At 38.8% G+C, this 21,142-nt stretch overlaps 1 protein-coding gene across 1 annotated transcript; it reads right to left on the bottom strand.

Annotated features, from left to right (window-relative positions):
• Window positions 1–4,985: 4,985 nt before the first annotated feature.
• On the bottom strand, window positions 4,986–21,000 carry THAP2 (THAP domain containing 2). Its single transcript, XM_003126383.5, has 3 exons — window positions 20,373–21,000; window positions 12,362–12,557; window positions 4,986–9,212 (listed from the first exon to the last, which is right to left on the bottom strand). Exons 1-3 carry the CDS (start codon window positions 20,441–20,443, stop codon window positions 8,850–8,852), a joined length of 630 nt encoding a protein of 209 aa, XP_003126431.3. The 5' UTR covers window positions 20,444–21,000; the 3' UTR covers window positions 4,986–8,849.
• Window positions 21,001–21,142: the final 142 nt, after the last annotated feature.

Below are 21,142 nucleotides of genomic sequence, written 5' to 3'. Positions count from 1 at the left end.
GGGAAGCGGAGGCAGCCAATCAGCGGCCGGGGGTGGCTAGCTCCGCCCCCGCCGCCTGCCACGCGCTGACGCCCGGGGTCGGTGGCGCAAAGGGGCGGAGTCAGAGCTTAAATGTGGGGTGTCCCGCTGGCAAGTCCAGCGCAAGGGAGCGCGGTCACGTCCGGATGGACGCCTGCACCGCCGGGTCCAGCGGGCCAGGGCCAAGGACCCTAGCGCTCAGCCCGCGACTTGCTGTGCGCCCGTCTCCCCTGGCTCGCCTCTTAGGCGCATGCGCCGTGGCCACCTGTGGGCGGTACCTCGATCACGCGAGCATTTAAAGGGCGGCTCCAAGGGCAGCTGGAGCGGGAGGACGGAGCAAGGAGGTTCCGTGTTCAGTCCGGTGTGTGTTTGTAATGCGTTGTAATGTAGTGCGTTGTAAAGCTTCCTAGAATCTAGACACTTGGAACACCTGAAAGGCCCTCCGTTTCCAGAATAACCCCAAAAGTGAAACCACCACCTCGGTAGTAATAGTATAGATGATCATTCATGCAAGTGAATTTAGACCAAGTCCATGTTGAGAATACAATTCGAATGTTTTTCCATCTATGAACAGCTCATTCCGTACAATATCATGTACTTTTCAGGGGGAGAGTATTGGGCTGTAGAAAGGGAATTTTATGACTGAGGAAATCATTTTAAAACAACACAGTTTAGCGCTTATAAACTGCTGGCTGCTGGAGGTGTAAAGATAGCTTTGCATAGTTCCTGCTATTGAACTCTCAAATAATTATTATTTGTTCTCACATCTTTCATAAATTCTGTGCAGGAGTTCCCCATTGTGGCTCAGAGGTAACAAACCTGACTAGTATTCCTGAGGAGGAGGGTTTGATCAATGGCCTTGCCCAGTGGGTTAAGGATCCGGAGTTACCTGTTGTCCTGAGCTACTGTGTAGGTTGCAGACATGGCTTGGATCACGTGTTGCTGTAGCTGTGTTGTAAGCGGGCAGCTGCAGCTCCAATTCGACTGCTGGCCTGGGACCTTCCATGTGCTGTGGGTTCGGCCTTAAAAAAAATAAAAACTAAAGTCTGTGCATTCAGTCAATTTATTTACAAAGCAGACCACTCCTTACTATTAAAAGTCTGCCTCGGTGTTCCTGTGGTTGCTCAGCAGAAACGAATCCAACTGAGGAACCATGAGGTTTCGGGTTCAATCCCTGGCCTCACTCAGTGGGTTGAGGATCCTGTGTTGTCATGAGCTGTGGTGTCCGTTGCAGACGCCGCTGGGATTTGGCGGTTGCGGTTGCTGTAGCTGTGGAGTAGGACTGCGACAAGAGCTTCTATTAGACCCCTAGCCTGGGAACCTACATATGCTGCGGGTACTACCCTGTAGAGACAAAAAAAAAGTTAAAAAAAATAAATAAAAGTCTGACTCTAGCGATTGATTTCACGTTTTATTTGAAATTAACTTTTGTTTGCTGGGTTAACAGTGACATTGATAATATTATATTCTGAAATTTTTTAGTTAATTCCTTACAGTGTAGGAAGACACCTCAGTTTCAGACATTTTACCCAAATTTATTTTAGCCCGCTAAAAATAATTACATTTTGAAAACTCACACTATAATACATGCCAAGACTACTTAAAGCCCTTTGCTTTGGTTAGCTTATGAACTGAGAACCAAATTTGCAAAGTAGGACTAAATAGTAGTGGCTTTCTCTTACTAGACTACATGCATATATGGTCTTTATGCAGAAATTTTTTTTCCACTTCATTTTTGTCTGGGTCTGTTTATAGGTAAATAACTGGATTACCTCAGAAAATTGAATGGCCACTATCAGTGATACCACACAATTGGGTAGAGTTATTAGTAATAAAACCTAATATTTTTGTGGTTTGCTAGTAACCTTGTTTTTGTCTCTGCTTAGAGAAAATTATGAACTAGGTTGCTTTCCCCCAACCCTCTGTTCAGTAGTCAGTCATAGGGTGATCTTGTCTGATTTTTGGTGTTCTGTGAGATTGTCTTCAACAGAAAACCATGACCTCACTGTATCAGGCCATCTTCTAACAACACTGAAGTCTAGCTGTGTCAGGCTAGTTTCTGAATATCAGGGATGATTTTCTCTCTCATAAATAACTAGCTAAAATTGCTTATTAAATAATAACGATGTTGGTAACTAACACTTCAAATAAATATTTCTTTTCCATTTTTTCCCTGTGTCCATTTTTCCCTGTGTCCCTGTTGCCATTGTTCTTCATAAAACAAGTTATTCTACCTTAAGGCTGAAATAATTAGGAGGACTTAATATAGTTAAAAATATTCTTTAGAAAGAAACACAATTTTATGATCTGATAATTTTAAACTTTTTGATAATCTGAAAACCTGTCAACAAAGTCTTTACCTTTTAGCTTTAAATCCACTTTCTAGGAGTTCCTGTCGTGGCTCAGTGGTTAACAAATCTGACTAGGAACCGTGAGGTTGAAGGTTCAATCCCTGGCCTTGCTCAGTGGGTTAAGGATCCAGTGTTGCCATGAGCCGTGGTGTTGGTTGCAGACGTGCCTCGGATCCCCGCATTGCTGTGGCTCTTGCGTAGGCCAGTGGCTACATCTCCGATTAGACCCGAAGCCTGGATACCTCCAGATGCTGAGGATGCAGCCCTAGAAAAGGCAAGAAAAAAAAAAATCCACTTTGTAGCAAGTTTCTGGTTCAGCATTTCCTAAACTACATTCCTCAAGATATTAGTAAGGATGCTACCCTCTGTCACCACCTCCCCTCCTAAATACCTCTGATCAGATTTAAAGTTGAGACATTTTGTTGCCATTACAAGTGATTAGATATAGTTCCCTGTGCTATACAGCAGGATCTCATTGCTTATCCACTCCAGATGCAATAGATTGTGTGTGTTTTTTTTTTTTTTTTTTTTTTTTTTTGCCTTTTGTCTTTGCTGCAGCGGTGGCACATGGAGATTCCTAGGAGTCCAGTCAGAGCTGTAGCTGCTGGCCTATGCCACAGCCACAGCAGCTCGGGATCCTAGCTGAATCTGCAACCTACACCACAGCTCACAGAAACACCAGTTCTTTGACCCACTGAGCAAGGCCAGGGATCGAAACTGCATCCTCATGGATACTAGCTGGGTTTGTTAACCACTGGAACTCCCAGATGCAATAGTTTGTGTCTACTAACCCCAAACTCACAGTCCATCCCACTCCTTTCTTCTCCCCCTTGGCAACCATAAGTCTGTTCTTCATTTCTATGAGTTTGATTCCTTTCTGTAGATAAGTTCATTTGTGCCATATATTAGATTCCAGATATGTGATATCATGTGGTATTTGCCTTTCCCTTTCTAACGTACTTCACTTAGTATGAGAGTCTCTAGATCCATCCATATTGCTGCAAATGGCATTCTTTTATTCTTTTTTTATGGCTGAGTAGCAGTCCATTGCATGTAAGTATCATATCTTAATGCATTCATAACAGGTTGTTTCCATGTCTTGGCTATTGTGAATAGTGGTGCAGTGAACACAGGGGTGCATGTATCTTGTTCAATGAAGGTTTTGTCCGGATATATGCCCAAGAGTGGGATTGCTGGATCATGTGGTAGTTCTATATGTAGTTTTCTGAGATACCTCCATACTGTTTTCCATAGTGGGTGTGCCAATTTACATTCCCACCAAAAATGAAGGTTTCCCTCTTCTCCACACCCTCTCCAGCATTTGTTATTTGTAGACTTACTAATGATGGCCATCTGACTGGTATGAGATGGTAACTCACTATAGTTTTGATTTGTGTTTCTCTAATAATTAGTGATGTTGAGCATTGTTTCATGTCTGTTGGCCATCTGTATGTCTTTGGAGAAGTGTCTATTCAAGTCTTATGCCCATGTTTCATTTGGCCTGTTTCATTGTTTGTATATTTTGGAGATTAAGCCCTTGTTGGTTGCATCATTTGAAACTATTTTCTCCCATTCCAAAGTTTGTCTTTTTGTTTTTTTTTATGTTTTCCTTTGCTAGCTAAATATTTTTTTAAATTATTTATTTATTTATTTATTTTGTCTTTTTGCCATTTCTTGGGTCGCTCCTGCAGCATATGGAGTTTCCCAGGCTAGGGGTCTAATCGGAGCTGTAGCTGCCAGCCTACACCAGAGCCACAGCAACGCGGGATCCGAGCCCTGTCTGCAACCTACACCACAGCTCATGGCAACGCTGGATCATTAACCCACTGAGCAAGGGCAGGGATGGAACCCACAACCTCATGGTTCCTAGTCGGATTCGTTAACCACTGTACCACGACGGGAACTCCTTTACTAGCTAAATAAACTGAAAATTCATCCAAGTGGCATATATCTGCTTTCTGGGCTTTTTTTTTTTTTTTTTTTCAGCTGCGGTATGTTGAAGTTAATGCTTTGGTAAGCATATTTCAAATAAATCTTCATGTGAGCCTCAAATTTTGTCAGGATGGGAGTTCCCATTGTGGCTCAGTGGTAATGAACCCAACTAGTATCCTTGAGGACTTGGTTCAATCCCTGGCCTCTCTCAGTGGGTTAAGGATTGGTGTTGCCTTGAACTGTAGTATAGGTCACCAATGCAGCTTGGATCTGGCTCTGGCATTGCTCTGGCTATGGTGTAGGCCAGCAGCTGCAGCTCTGATTCGAATCCTAGCCTGGGAACATCCATATGCTGTGGGTGCAGCTCTAAAAAAAAAGACAAAAAAATTTTTTTGGGGGGTCAGGGTAGACTAAAACATTTTTATAGCCCTTCGTATAGCTTGTGTTGATTGCATAACCAATATTTAAAACAGTTCAAATAAACAAACTATAGTGTATGTTTAGATATCATTTGAGCCACAAAATTAAAATGATGATTCCTCTCCCAGGCTTTACATATTTTTATTTTGCTTACACTTTGCTTCAGTTTATTTTTCTTCCACAGAAGTATTTTAGGGGGTCAATTTAGGGAAAGGATTTCCATAGTTTAAGTACATATTTTAGAAATAATAGGCAGGACAATAATTTCTTTAAAAAAGTTTTTAATATCAACATACTCAGAACACATTTTTTGTAAAAACAATATGCAATTGTTTAACATACATTATAAAATCATTAATTGTAGAAAGTTTCCAACTGGCTAAATACTAAAAGAATCCTGTATTCTGGTGTAAAGGTGAACCATTTTCTATATTATACCAAAATTAAAATTTGCCCGTATTCTGGGAGTTCCCATTGTGACTCAATGGTAATGAATTCGACTAGGATCCATGAGGACCCACGTTTATCCTTGGCCTCATTCAGTGGGTTAAGGATCTGGCATTTCCGTGCACTGTAATGTAGGTTACAGACACGGCTCGGATCTGATGTGGCTGTGGCTGTGGCCTAGGCAAGCAGCTACAGCTCTGATTTGACCCCTAGCCTGGGAACTTCATATGCCAAGAGTGTGGCCCTAAAAAGAAAAAAAAAAATCCTGTATACCAAAATTGAGAAATGAGATTAAAAAAACCACCAATATGATAAAGTCTACCCAGAAGAGATCAAATGACTTCATAGCCTATCAATATTTTTTTATTTTAGTTTTTTGAGACACATGACTTATCCTATTTTAATGATTTGTATTTTAACCGAGGGGTATAATGTGGAGGGCAGAGAAAAAGATTTGGAAGTGTTCAATCTAGAACTTTCTAGATTATTGCATTTGTATTCTTTGTGCCAATGAATAAATAAATTACACTAACAAGGATTTCTCCATCTATAAATTGGAAATAACAACTACCACAAGGAATATTTGTAAAGAACAAGTAAGAGAACTAATGGGTTTCTCTAGTGCTTTGTTAACTTTAAGACTCTGAATAAAATTATTTAAAAAATTGTGTTAGTAGGGTTTGTTATTAAATGTCAAATTCCAATACTTGGCTTTGATATAGTATTTTATTTAGTTATGTTTTCCTTTTAACAAGTTATCATCAACAACAAATTTGTTCTGTGTCCATTTTAAAGGGAAAAATTGTACAATTCATTAAATAAACACTGTATGTAATTCAGGTCAACACCAATGTCCTTCTACATAATTTCTTTTGCTAACTCATTATAAGAAGAAATTTATTTGTTTCAAAAGAAAAGTATTCTATTATAAAAAGATTTAGCGTTTACATGTTGTCATTAAATTTGAATTTAACATCATTTACCAAAGCACTTCACACATACTTTTTTCATAGTATTTATCATATTGTATTATAAATAATTGTTTCTCTCAAGAGACTTAGAGTAACTTACGGGCAGAAAATCACATCATATTTACCTGTATATCAAGTCCTTAGCCTTTGGCTGGTTCTTTGTGGATTGTTAGTGCCTAAGAGATAGAATGAATGACAGACGCAGAACAGAGGATATCTATTGCGTCCAGCAGAGGACAAAGAACTATTACAATTTTGATCAGTTTTACGGCACACAGGCTAAATGATTAGAAGTTCATCAACAAACTGAAAACAGAAAACAGAATTTTAAAAGATTCTGTGAATGAAAGTAGTTTTAAGATAGACAGGTAAAATAAATTGATGCAAAGAGAGTCTAGAGCATGTTATCAGAACAGTAACATGAAAATGACATGGAAAAAACAGCAAAAAATTTTACCTTAAAATTACTAAAAAGTAAAAAAAAAATAAATAAAAACAAGTGGAGTTTTCTTGTGGCACAGTGGGTTAAGGATCCGCTGTTGTAACTGCAGTGGCTTGGTTGCTACTGCTGCACAGGTTTGAACCCTGGCCCAGGCATTTCCACATGCCACGAGCACAGAAAAAAATTTTAAAAAATTAATAAAATTACTGAATGGTAATTTATTCGGTGGTCTCAATAATAATGAATGAAGCTTAAGTAACTTTGCCAAAAGCTTGTTGTATTTTAAAATGTTTTATTTTTGTTATTTTAAAATGTTATATTAAGAAATCAAGATATTATTGTAGGTGAGAATCAGCCTGTGTGAGTATTTTGTTTTGTATTGTGGAAGGGTGGTGAACCACATGAAAGTTTATATTGTAAACATAATTTACGTTTAAATGATTATTTGCCCAACTTGCTTTGAGGGGTAAAATAGAAATGGTCAGTAATTATTTGCTGATGGTTATGTCTGAAACCATATAAAGATAGCTGAAAACATGTAATGACAATTCCAAGGAGCTATATCCAATATTTAAGATAAAGATAAAATGACTAAAGGTTTACACTATACACAAAAGGATCTTCATAAATATTTAAGTGTTGACGATAACTAAAACAGATTTTTCCTACCTTTGCCATTGTGAATCTAGTTGCTTGGGAGATATTCCTTATTCCATTATTAGAAAGGATGCTAATAATGTGAAAAGAGTTTTACTAGGATCTAAGCAAACATTATTTTTAAAAGAGTTTTTTTCTTTTTTAAATCATCAAGTAGCCATTACCTTATGGGAAAAATTTACAGTAATATATGATTATGGACATATTACTTTTATATGGTGGTGTCAGAAGCTCAAAATCAGACCTGAATAACCTGACGGTACACGAATAAATTTTTATATGATCTGACCAAAGCTGTTTGAAGGAAAGGGTTCTTATTAAACAGTTATCTGGTAAAATAAGGCAAACCCTTTAACTGTTCAAGTGAAACCTCTAAGAATAGTTCTGATATCTGTTTTGTAAAATAATTAGCACTCGCATAGCTTTATCACAGACACATGTATTTTTAGAGAAATCTACATTTCATTTCCCTTAAGCAGTATGGTTGCTCTATTTGACTCTCACTAAAAAAGGAGGTAAAAAAGCAGGCTGATGTGTAAGATAAATTGATTTCATCTTAGGTTATAAGTTGTGAAGATATAATATGGTAAGTACTTTTTAATAATTTAATTCTATTGTGGGTTTATGAGAAAAAAAGAAAGCTTACGAGTTTTAGTATCAACACACATGGGGACCAAGGGAGTATTCCAAACACAGATCTTTGTAGCATGTTTGCCTATTAATGAATCACTTTTGAAACTAGAAATGTAATATGTTTATTATGAGAAAAAATGTAGTATGTATTTATCTTTTTGTTTCAAGTAAAAGATCTCAATTTTTACATTATTTCATAGCATATTTTCTTAGAAGATGAACATAGCTACCAGTTTTTACTAATCTGAGGTACTTGAGGCCTTACACAGCTTGGATGACTCAAGGGTGTGTCCCACTGAAAAATACTACATTAAAAATATTTTACAAGCTATTGCAAAAGCTAGTTTTGCTATGAAGGAGCCAATTAGCTGAGTTTTCCTGATATAAAGATACAGAAAGTTTAAATGAACGACCTTGTCCTGTACTTTAGGTTTTTTCTGTAATTTTTCCAAGTCACAGTGACAGTAATAATTTAATTAATACAAACCCCAGCAGTTTTAAAATTATATTTCATGTTGGTCAACTCCTACTAAGCATCTTATTTAGAACATGATATCCCAACTTTGGTATGGGAAAAAGGTTTTTTCTCATAGAAATTAAAAACGTTACTTGTCACAGACTGTTCTTTAAAAGCAGTTTAGTTTAAAAAGATAAAAACATAGCCTTTTCTAGCAAAAATTTTAAGTACAGAATTGTAATGTAAGGCACTTCCAAATAAGTTTCATAAAAAGTTTTCCATTTTTTTGTAATCAAGTCTTCATAAACTATGCAGTAATGTTACATTCCTTGACTTGAGTTTCTAAGTTGAATGAAGTTATGACAAGTAAAACTTTATTAAATACCCACTTTTGTAACAATTTCCTTAAATATCTTTATCTTTGAATACAATAAAGTTTGAGCCACAAACCTATACAGGGTAATCTTAAAAGAAGGTAACCTTGGTATGTTTTAGATTTAGAGAATTGGTAATGTTTTACCTTATTGATCTTGTTCAAGAATCTTGAAATCTTCCAAAGGAAGACTGCTTAAGGCAGTTGGTAAAATGTGTTCCGAAGTGCCCTTCGGTAATAAGTTATTTGCTTCCAGATTCTTCACCAAGCAGGTGGCTTTGATCCATCTTCGAGTTGCTCTGCGTTCTTTCTGTAGGCAAGTTTTCATTTTCCTTCTTAAGCTTGCTATTTCCTTTTCCAGTTTAATTATCCTCTTTTTTGCTTCCATAGGATTCCTAAAGGCGTAACTGTGTTCGAGTAGTACTTGCTGACTAGTAATGTTTGATTTTAAACTGGCTGGTCCAGTTGGAGTACAACTGTTTTTCTTCAAAACATTCCTTGACTTGAGTTTCTAAGTCGAATAAAATTAGAGGGTTGAACATAATTATGAAATATTATACACAAATAAATTTTGTCCACTTTTGGATAACAGTATTTAAACTGCTCTTTATTTATTTTTACTTATTTATTCCTTCTGTCCTTTCAGGGCCACACCTGCGGCATATGGAGGTTCCCAGGCTAGGGGTCCGATCAGAGCTGTAGCCACCGGCCTACACCACAGCCACAGCAATGACAGATCTGAGCCGTGTCTGCAACCCACACCACAGCCCACAGCAATGCCGGATCCTCAACCCACTCAGCGAGGCCAGGGGTTGAACCCAAGTCCTCACGGATGCCAGTTGGGCTCATTAACTGCTGAGCCATGACGGGAACTCCTAAACTGCTCTTTCAAAAACTGATTTTAGAAGTTTGATAGGAAACATCAGCAGCCCATCTCATGTAATCATGGATTCAAGCTTCTCAACTGGTTGAATTAACTCCAGCCACTTATTTCTTCTTTTCCCTTTTTTTTTTGGCTGTGCCTGTGACATGCAAAAGAAATTCCAGGCCCAGGGATTGAACCTGCACCACAGAAGTAACAACTCTGGATTCTTAACCTGCTGAGCTACCAGGGAACTCCCAAGCCACTTATTCTGTCTTCTCTCTCCAGATAGATATAAGCATGGATTTAGAAATAGACAATGGCCTCCTAAGGTCTCTTTCAAATTACTGAATATGATACTATAGAGACATAAAAAATCCTCTGAAATATTCTCACTAAGGCCAGTATAGAATGCATTTAGACATTTGGTTTATCTGTGATACTGATCTGAGCTCTTTTTTAGGTAAATACTATTCTCTCAATTTGATTAGTATTTCAGACCTGTTGTCCTACTTAATAAAAACATATTTCTAAGTATCAAGCTCCTGAAAAGAATTACTTATTATTTGTGTCCAGTTACATCTTTTTAGGGCTTTAAAATCTAGTTAGAAACTTTCTGCCCAAATCAAAATTTTGAGGACTCTTTATTTTTCATTCAAATAGTCATCAAGTCCTATCATTCTACTTCCTAAATATCTCTATCATAAATACTCTCCTCTCCATCATTCTTAATGCTACTGCCCATATCAAGCCCATATCATTAATACCTGGTTTGAATATATTAGAAACTTCTTTATTGATCTCTGGCTCATTTTGATCCTTACCAGTCCATTTTCTGCCACTGGAATAATTTTCTAACAGATTGATATTTTTAAACTGGCTAAATTCTTCTCTGCCTCCCCATTATCTAAAAAAATCTTTACATGGCAAAATATACCATTTAGGATCTCACCCTATTCTGCCATTCACTATCCTGATTTATACTCCAGCAATATTAAACCATTTATAGTCCTCGGATTACCTCATAACTTCATAACTGTGTCTTCCATTCATTCAAAAAACATTTATTGAAAGAGAGGAATTCATTTACGAATTTCTGGGACACAACAGTCAACAAATAAATATGGTTCCTCTCCTCATGAAACCTATAAGTGGCATTCCTTCTGCCTAGAGGAACTGGCAGGGAGTCTTTTTTGATCTTTATATGCCTATCATCTAACTCAGGTTTTGACATAATGTAAAGTTTAGTAGAGATCTGTTAAATGAATAAATGATTAAAATGTCAAAAACAAGGTATACTTCAAATTCAATAAATATTTGAGTGTATACTATGCACCAGGCACTATTTGAGGTTCCGAGGATTCACAAGTTAGGTCCTGAAGATTTTCTAATATCTGCGATAATTAGTTCACCACAATCTCTTCTCCTTTCTCTCCAGTTCAGATATTAACTCATGTACATTTACAAACTTAACTGTCACAAATAACTCAAGCAGTATGTTTTTCCTCTCTCAGAGGGAAAGATGGCAAAGATGTCTGTCCTTTTCAGAGCTAAAAATTCTTTTTTGTTCATTCTACCCCTTCTAAACCTTTCAGTGACCCTGTCTTCTTCAGCCAGCTTTTTCTTCTCTGATCTGATCTTTCCTAACGAGATAAAACAGTTTTAATATATTCATACTATACCTTAAATCTCTCTTTCCTTTTATTTATTATTTTTTTTAGGGCTGCACTTGTGGCATACAGAAGTTCCTAGGCTAGGGGTCTAATCGGAGCTACAGCTGCTGACCTACACCACAGCTACAGCAACACAGGATCTGAAACATGTCTGCGACCTACACCACAGCTCACAGCAATACTGGATCCTTAACCCACTGATTGGGGCCAAGGATCAAAAGCGTGTCCTCATGGTTACTCGTTGGGTTTGTTAACACTGAGCCCAATGGAAACTATTTCCTTCCTTTTAAATATCACTTGCAGAATTCCCATCCTGGTGCAGCAGAAATGAATCCAACTAGGAACCATGAGATTGTGGGTTGGATCCCTGAACTTGCTCAGTGGGTTGAGGATCCCACGTTGCCGTGAGCCGTGGTGTAGGTTGTAGATGGGCTTGGATCTGGTATTGCTGTGGCTGTGGTGTATGCCAGCAGCTATAGCTCCAATTAGAACCCTAGCATTGGAACCTCCATATGCCGCAAGTGCGGCCCTAGAAGGCCAAAAAAAAAAAAAAAAAAAAAATCACTTGCTAACATTGATTTTCCATTCACTCCACAACTTATTAGCTTTTGTTCTCATCATGCTACTGTAGTTGTCCTGTGCAAGGTCAAGAACCCTCTTGTAAGTTCCAAACTCCAAGCTCAAGCCCAGCCTAAATGCCTGAGCTCTATGAGGTTTCTCCCTGTGAAATTATATTCTTTGGTATAACTCATCTTCTTTGGGTATGCTGCTCTGAAAGCACTCAGCACACAATATTTGCATGTCATCTTAAAATTAGAGCAGAGTGATGCTGGAGGTTTCATTACTCAAAATTTCTCAGTTTTGCCAGTAGGTGAATTATTGATAATAATTAGCAGTAATGTAAAATTCCAATATAGTAAAACAATTCAGATTAGGGAAAGAATACAATTAGAGACCTGAGCTCTAATTGTAGCATGCATCTTTACTGCATAGTTTTGCAACTTTCTTGTGGTATATCATTATACACGAATTTCAATATATTCTGAATTGTTCTATTTTATAAACAAAAAGGGATAGATTCTAAAAATGGTAAAAATAGGCTAAAAGAAAAGTAACATTACCTACCATAGACTTTATATGGGTACAAAAATCAAAAATGGTTGGAACAGCATCCATCTTAAGTCGTCGAGTTTGTCCTGTTAGGTCAAAACAAGATGCTTCAAAGTGCTTTGAACAAAGAAAAGTATGTTTTCCTGGTACAAAATTTTTGCGCCTAACCAGGCGAACCCATTCTTTTCTTCTTTTAGGATCCAAGGGAAACCTTAAAAAAAAAGAAAGAGGCAACTCAAATTCCAACTACCACACTTCTGGTTACACGTAAATGGTTAAAAGAAATTCTGAAAGGTGACAATTTAAAATATCTTCCATTTACATAAAAATTTTTAAATTTCCAGTATCTACACACTAGAACAGAAATCAATTGATGCTAATTTTTTTTCCCTTTTTTGGCCGACCCGAAGCATATGGGGTTCCCAGGCCAGGGATCAGATCTGAACCACAGTTTCAATCTAGGCCGCATCTGCAGCAACACAGAATCCTTAACTCCCACTGTGTTGGGCTAGGGATCGAACCTGCATCCCAGCTCTCCCAAGGTGCCGTTGATCTTTTGCACCACAGTGGGAACTCTGATGCTAATTTTTTTTTCTTTAGAGCTGCACCTGTGATATATGGAAGTTCCCAGGCTAAGGGTAAAAGTGGAGCTATAGCTGCCAAATTATGCCACAGCCACAGCAACACAAGACCCAAGCCATGTTTGCAACCTACACCACAGCTCACAGCCACGCCAGGTCCTTAATCCACTGACCGAGGCCAAGGATCAAACCCACATCCTCATGGATACTAGTTGGATTCATTACCTCTGAGTCACAGTGGTAACTCCTGGATACTAATTTTTATAAACTATAAAAAAATTTATAAAAAACTAACTTAAGTGGTTTAATTTTTCAGGGTTTTAAAGAGACTTAGCTTCTCAAACTAGTCCTTAAACAAGGGCAGTAAAAACCATTAAGACTCAACTGATCTAGATCAAATTCATGTAGAACCATTCATAAGCAGAGGTAATTTCACAATGCTTTGATATGTTGCTCATGTACCTGGTCAAGACAAATCAGACTATATACAGAATAAATTTTATCAAGATGGAGCTTGTATTCCTCTGTGTTTATTCATTCTGACACCACATTGCTTTGTAATTTTCCATTTTAATAAATTTCCAATGAAGTCACAGTTGGTTATAAGTTTTTAAATTTTTTTATTAAAGTATAGTTGATTTACAATGTTGTACCACTTGCTGCAGTACAATAAAGTGAGCCAGTCATACACATATACATTATTTTCTCCGTATTTTCTTCCATCGTGGTCTATCCCAAGAATTTGGATATAGTTCCCTGTACTATATAGTAGGGCCTCACTGCTTGTCTGGATAAGTTTCTTGAGGACAAGGATCATTATATCTTTTTGTTTATCTTTAACACTTACATAGTGCCTTGCAAACGGTAGCAACTCAACAAAAATTTGCTTAAGTAACATAAATACGGAATATATACTAAGTCATTTTATTACTTCCATGATGTTAAACTGTATATATTTTTCAAAAATCAACTCTTGGAGTTCCCATCGTGGTGCAGTGAAAACGAATCTGACTAGGAATCAAGAGGTTGCAGGTTTGACCCCTGGCCTCACTCAGTGTTAAGGACCCAGAGTTACCGTAAGATGTGGTGTAAGTTGCAGACGCAGCTCAGATCTGGGGTTGCTGTGGCTGTGGCGTAGGCCAGCAGCTATAGCTCTGTTTAGACCCCTAGCCTGGGAACCTCCATACGCTGCAGGTGTGGCCCTAAAAAGACATGACAAAAAAAACCCCCAAAAAACCAAAAAACAAACCCCAAACAAAAAACTCTTAAGCTATGTAGTACAGCATAGTATAATTATTACAAAAAGTAAAATAGTGATGACAAGCCCAGCAGGAATGTTTTTCTCTTTTCATGTATTTAAAATATAAAATATACTGATCTGTACCCAGTGTATACCTGATAAGGAAGAGAAAAATATAAGGAACTGTCTAAAAATTCTAATGGTAACTGTGATGACTGACTTGGAAATAGAAGAATCAACATTCGCATGTAATAAGTTTGAGATGAACTCTTTAGTTTGATTACCTCATCCTTTGAGTGTTAATTATGAACTCACTACTGCCCAAAAAGAACCATTAAATTTGTTAGATCATGTGGCTCAATCCCCAACTGAAGCTTCACTAGGTTAACAGCTTTGGCTATATCAGATATACTAGGCTTGCTCAAATTATCAGCAGGGAAGGGCACAAAGAGATGAATGCCCAAATTTACTGGTAAACACCCTGCCATCTCCTGTATTTATTCTCCACAACCCCAAACACACCCTGACCTGAAGATAACATTTGTATGTCATGCTACAGTTTGTATGTTTTCTATCTGTAAGTTTTTTTCTATTTCATTTAAAAACCTCTGATAGAGAATTCATCTACTCCAACTCTCACCTCTTAACAATAATGAAGTAATAGTCTTGACTCACAACTCTGTTCCAACACTAAATAATTTGAAAATAATTCCTGGGAGTTCCTGTGGTAGCTCAGCAGGTTAAGAACCCGACACAGTGTCCACGAGGATGTGACAACTGAATCGATCCCTGGTCCCACTCAGTGGGTTATGGATCTGGTGTTGTCCTAAAGTGAGGTGTAGGCTGCAGATGTGGCTCAGATCTGGTGTTGCACAGGCCTCAGCTGCAACTGATTCAATGCCTATCCTGGGAACCTTCATATGCTGCTGCCATAAAAAGGGACAAAAAAAAGAAAATGCTTCTGGAGGACTAAGATAAAAATAAAGCTTTAGTTTATAAGCACATTTCTTCTTTCTGGGGACTTAAAAAAGCCTCAGAACAAATAAGTACTATCATATATTAACATTTGTATATGACTGCGGATATACGAAGACTGTCTTTCAGATGTTATTTTTCAACACGCTGCCTCCTTTTTTTATTTAGCTCTTTTTAAAACCAAAGTTTTATTTATTTATTTGTTTGGTTTTTTCTTTTCCTTTTTTTTTTTTTTTTTTTTTGTCTTTTTAGGGCTGCACCTGTGGCATATGGAGGTTCCCAGGCTAGGGGTCTAATTAGAGCTGTAGCTGCTGGCCCACACCACAGCCACAGCAAAGCTAGATTCAAGCCACATCTGCGACCTATACCACAGCTCATGGCAACGCTGGATCCTTAACCCACTGAGCAAGGCCAGGGATTGAACCCGAAACCTCATGTTTCCTAGTCGGATTTGTTTATGCTGAGCCACAATGGGAACTCTCTGGTTTTTGTCTTTTTAAGTCCTCATCCATGGCATTTGGAGTTCCCAAGCTAAGGGTTGAATCGGAGCTGTAGCTGCCAGCCTAGGCCACAGCCACAGCAATGCCAGATCGAAGCTGCGTCTGTGACCTAAGATGCAGCCTGCGGCAACGCCAAATCCTTAACTTACTGAGCAAGGCCTGGGATGGAACCTGAGTCCTCATGGACACTAGTTGTATTTGTTACCACTGAGCCACAATGGGAACTCCTAAACAAGTTTTAAATTGGAAACCGCTGTCTCCAATTGGACCTTAACTTGACAAAATTCTACTTCCTTCTTTTAGACTGTTTAAGAATCCCATCTTCTTAAGAAAGTTTTTCAAGATCAGAAGACTCTGTTTGATGTTCCTATATCATGTAGCACTAATTCTAATTGTTTATTTTTCTGTCTCTGCCACTAGATCACAGGTTTCTCCTGGTTAGGAGCTGTTTTTCACTACTTTATCCTGTTAAATAAGCACTCAATTAACTGTTTTCAGTGAATCAATGAATGAACAAAGTGATGGAGTTAGTTTACCATTACTATATAATCTTTAGATCATCTGTGTTGAAATAAGAATAATCAACAATTTTATATTTGATTTTGGATTTTTTTTTTTTTTTTTTTTTTTTGTCTTTTCAGGGCAGCAGCAGCGGCATATGGAAGCTCCCAGGCTAGGGGTAGGATCAGAGCTACAGCAGCCAGTCTGGGCTAGACCCCTAGCCTGGGCACCTCCATATGCTGCAGGTATGGCCCTAAAAAGACAGAAAAAAGAAAAGAATGTTGTTTTACCTTTTTAGACTTCAGTTTGATCATCTATAAAGTGAAATAATAATGATACCTAGTGTGGTTCTACAGATTAAATGCAACAATGTGAGTAAATGCTTAGCCCAGGAGTTCCCTCTGTGGTCCAGTGGAATTGGAGGTGTCTCAGCAGTGCCAGGATGCAGGTTCCTTCCCTGGCCTGGCATGGTGGGTTAAAGATTTGGTGCTGGTAGGTTGCAAATGTGCTCGGATCTGATCCCTGGCCCAGGGAACTCCAAGAACTCCATATGCTGTGGAAGTGGCCAAAAAAAACCTTAGCCCACTACATAGGACATGGTAAATATTAAATAAATGCTATTTATTATTACTATAAAAGTAACTATGTGTCTTGAGTGTTATAAAAGGGTAAGTACAGGATTGCATGCAACCATGACACAGGAAGAGCTAATCCAGTCAAGAGTCTTTACGAGAGTAAAAATTAGCTAGGGAAATTAACATGGGAGTAGTGAAGAGTGTGAAGAGTATCCTGGGGACAGGGAAGAATGTTATGACATGAAATGATGATGGAAGGCCTTCTAAGTTAAAGAGTAATCTTGAACTTTATTCAAAATGGCATTGGTAAGCCATTAAGAGAGAGAGTGTTGTTAGAGAGCTGACTGCTAACAGAAAATCTTTAACTAGTTGTTAAACACAGCTATTATTAAAAATTAAGTTTGGGAGTTCCCAGTCATGGTTCAGCAGAAACGAATCCCACTAGTATCCATGAGGACACAGGTCCGATCCCTGGCCTCGCTCAGTAGGTTAAGGATCTGGCGTTGCTGTGAGCTGTGGTGTAGGCCAGCAGCTATAGCTCGGGATTTGACCTGTAGCCTGGGAACCTCCATATGCCTTGGGTGTGGCCCTACAAGACAAAAAAAAAAAAAAAAAATTCTTTGTATTTAAATTAAAAACAAAGGTAATAAATACTAAAACCCCATCACTTCCTACTTATTTTACTATTATCTATACTCTTTTAAGGTTATTTATGTCTCTTACATCTCGAAGGAATAAATGCTACAGAACAGGATAGTACTGTACTTTTCTTCCCTCAACTCCATGATCAGTGATGGTATCGTTAGTAGATTAAAACTAGCCAAGAGTATTTATATCATGGAATTTGGGCAAACACTACAAATCAGGGCTTTTCCCCTTCCCAGGAGATCCTGTGGTTGAACATTTAGCAACACATCATTGAGAAGAGCAGTTAGGAATGCATGAATAGAAGCAGTGAACCAGTTAAAGAGGTTACTGTAATAATCCTATCAAGAGGGAATGCTGAGAAGTCAAGGGAGGATGACTTTCCAGTTTCTAGGTGGATAGTATTTCCATTTACTGAGAAAGGGCACGGGAAGTGGTGTAGGTTTGGGGGAAGCTATACTCAGTACAGTTTTAGTATGTTGAATGTGAGAAAATGAAGAGAACAAGGAAATATTGAAACACATCACCTAGAGGTCTAAAACACATTAGAGAGATGTAGACTAGAGGTAGTGATTTGGGAGGTATCAACAAGACCACAGGAACAGCTGCAATCACTTTGATAAGAGTAGGAAGACCTTGGTCAGGGAGTAGAGTGGCAGAGTAGACTTGAAGTTAGGCCAGGAAGATGAAAACCACAAAATTACTGTGAAATAATTCAAAGTAGAGAGTATTTCAAGGAGGAAATGATCACATGCCACGAAAAAAGGATGTAGGAGTGACAACTCATTTTAGCAAGAGCAGTTTAAAAGATTATTGGAGAGACTTAGACTGGAAGGCGCTTAATGAGAGCTAAGAAAAATGGCAACAGTAAGTATAGGTAGTACAAGTTGTCCATGAGGATAAAGAAGTCTGCCAATGTCCTAGGAGACGAGTGAATTAAACGTTACTTGTATTTATGAAATAGAAATATATTTTTATTATAAATGACATTATTTTAAGATCTAAACCTCTGGGGTTACAAATGAAAATGTTAATTTTTTTTTTTCCTCTTTTTTTAGGGCTGCGTCTCCAGCATATGGAAGGTCCCCGGGCTAGGGGTCAAATCAGAGCCACCACAACCAGTTCAATGCCAGATCTGAGCCACACCTGTGACCTACGACCTACACTGCAGCTTGCTGCAACACCGAATTCTTAACTCACTGAGCAAGGCCAGGGATCAAACCCACCCTCCTCATGGATTCTAGTTGGTTCTTAACCCACTGAGCCACAAGAGAACTCCAAAATGTTAATTTCATAGCAAGCCAATGGTCAAACTCGAAAAGGAGGTATATATGTTACTGTACCACCATGCATCTCTTAAACATTCAATATTATCGGTGCCTTGGCTTGTCTCTCTCATCTTCCAAATCAAATTACCACATGTGGCAGTTTTTCCTCAAGCATTTCTTAAATCTGTCTACTTCTTTCCAACCCTACTGTCAGTATCATCCTAGTCTAGGTGCCTGGGTGAACCCTTCCTTGTTTTACTATAGGTTCTTAACTTTTTTCTCTATCAACTCTCACCTCTTCTAATGCTGATTGTGTCAGCAACAGAAGTACATTGTTTAGTTCAGTTGATGGTGTAGCAAAATTTCCCTGTGCAACAGTATGTACATAAACATCCTGTAACAAGATCCTTTCTCATCAAACTCATCCCTTGATGATGTGTGACCAGCACTTTTAAGTAACACTATAATTCTCTACACTGAAGCCTGAGGTCATTTTAATATACAAATCTAATCATGCCATTCTTTTTAAAGCTTCCATGGCTTCTCAAGTGTAGCATACAGGACCAAATTTATGTCATCTTTTGGTCTCATTTGAGCTTTCACATCCTTTGAGAAGTGTTCTTTGACTTTTCAAGGCAAAGCTAGGTCTCCCTAAAGGTTTCTTCTGTGGCACTTAACCATAATTATTTGTGTCAGTCTTTCTCATTCCAACTCCGGGAAGATAATTTCCTGGATCCCTAGTAGGAGAGGCAAATAAGAGCTTGGTACACATTCGATGGGTGAATGAACAAAGGACTACATGTGCATGAAGTAGATGACAAAAAGAAACACCACAAGAGTTTTTGTTTGTTTGTTTTTTAGTACTAACTTTTAATAAGAAGGTACATTTAGTCATAATGAGATAAGGAGAAAGGTCAGGGTTATTTTCCACATTCTACGACCTTATTAAGCTGTGAGGTATATAAAATCAGAACTGTTTGCACTCAACTTTTTGAATCCTTCCTTTCTTCAGGCATATGGCAGGCATTTGTAGAGAAGGTAAAACATTTACCTAAGTACTTATGTCATATAGTGTTCAAAGCCCTTTCAAGAGGTCTGATTTAACAGAACTAAAGAATTTTGCTTGCTCTTCCAGCAAACGTAGGAAAAACACAATCCGGGTTCCTTTTATTATACTACTCTGCATACTAAAAGAAAAGAAAGCTTTCATTTCCCACTTTCATTAACATCGCTTAATTCCACGGCTATTAATGATGACTCAATTCCTCCACAAAATTACTGCCTGTGACTAAAAGATTAAAAATCCAAATGCTTCCCATGTCAGTTCAGCCAGTAAGAATTAACTTCTAATGAGAACACAGCAGGCTTTTTAGGTGATTGCTGGCTTGAACAGGAAGATCTCACTTCCTCTTACGGTGTCATTAATGTCAAGACCTGATCTAATACACAGGAGTAAAAGAGTAGAAAATTAAGGTATCTTCCTTGTCACTTTCTAAAGGAGCAATCACCGTACAGAACTTGGCTCTCTTTCTCAAAGTGAGCAAACCTTCCCCGAAGGGAGAGAAAAATTGGACAGATTTGAGAAACACACACAAAGGGTAAAAATGTTGCGCCTCTGCTACTAGTTAGCTACGGAAGTTATCAGAATTAGTAGAATCCTCCCTGGTCTTCCCCCCCGCCCCAAGCGATACCCAGTCAAGGAACTCCCGTTTTCGTCACCCGCACTCCCTGCCCAGGTTACCTGTGGAAGCTGATGTTAATGTGCTTGTTGTAGGTAGTAGCACAGCCCGCCGCGGCGCAATTGGTCGGCATTTCCCTTTCCCCCTCATTCGGCGCTGTCTTAAGCCTGATTTGAGGTGCGGGTTGCTACGCTCCCTTCGGGCAGAGACTGGGGAAGCGTGGCAGGGGAAGGGCCAAAGAACTGAGTCGTGGGACCTGCGTGCGAGGAAGGGGTTGTGTATGCGTGTTGTGTGTGTGTGTGTGTGTGTGTGTGTGTGTGTGTGTGTGTGTGTAGCTGGGGGGGGTAGTCAACCTTCCCTTTCTCTTTATTAATATGGCGGACTTGGGGCAGCAGAGCCTACAGTCCTGGAGCTCCAGTCCCCTTCGTTTGCCTTCACCAACATGGCGAACGCAACCCGCCCTACCGCTGGCTCCCAAAAGAGAGGGACTACTGGTCTCTTTGGTAGTTGTTCTTTGAGCAATCGAAGAGGTATGCCCCCCACCAGCCCCCTATCACTATGAAATATGAATCTCGCAGCCGAGATTAAGAAGAGACCCGCCTACCCTGCCACGCACCCAGAAACCCGAGTTTAGGGTCTGGAGTAGCTAACAGGCACAGATTTTGGAAGGACAAACGGAAAGCAATACTCAAAAAAAACTACAACGCCCACTGAGAATCGCGTCGTCCTAATTTTTATCGCGTGAATTGGGAGCCTTGTTTCCTGCGTGCTTCGGGAAGTGACGTCACGAGTAGAGCCACTTCCAGAGACCCTTTCTCGCGAGGCGGAAGAG

Source organism: Sus scrofa, chromosome 5 (assembly GCF_054392235.1).
Source record: "Sus scrofa isolate SSC_HxYL_T2T_F1_AM1 chromosome 5, Sscrofa_HxYL_maternal_Yorkshire_Landrace_v2.0, whole genome shotgun sequence".
Taxonomy (NCBI): domain Eukaryota; kingdom Metazoa; phylum Chordata; class Mammalia; order Artiodactyla; family Suidae; genus Sus; species Sus scrofa.
This window is presented reverse-complemented; position numbering and strand designations above follow the sequence as displayed.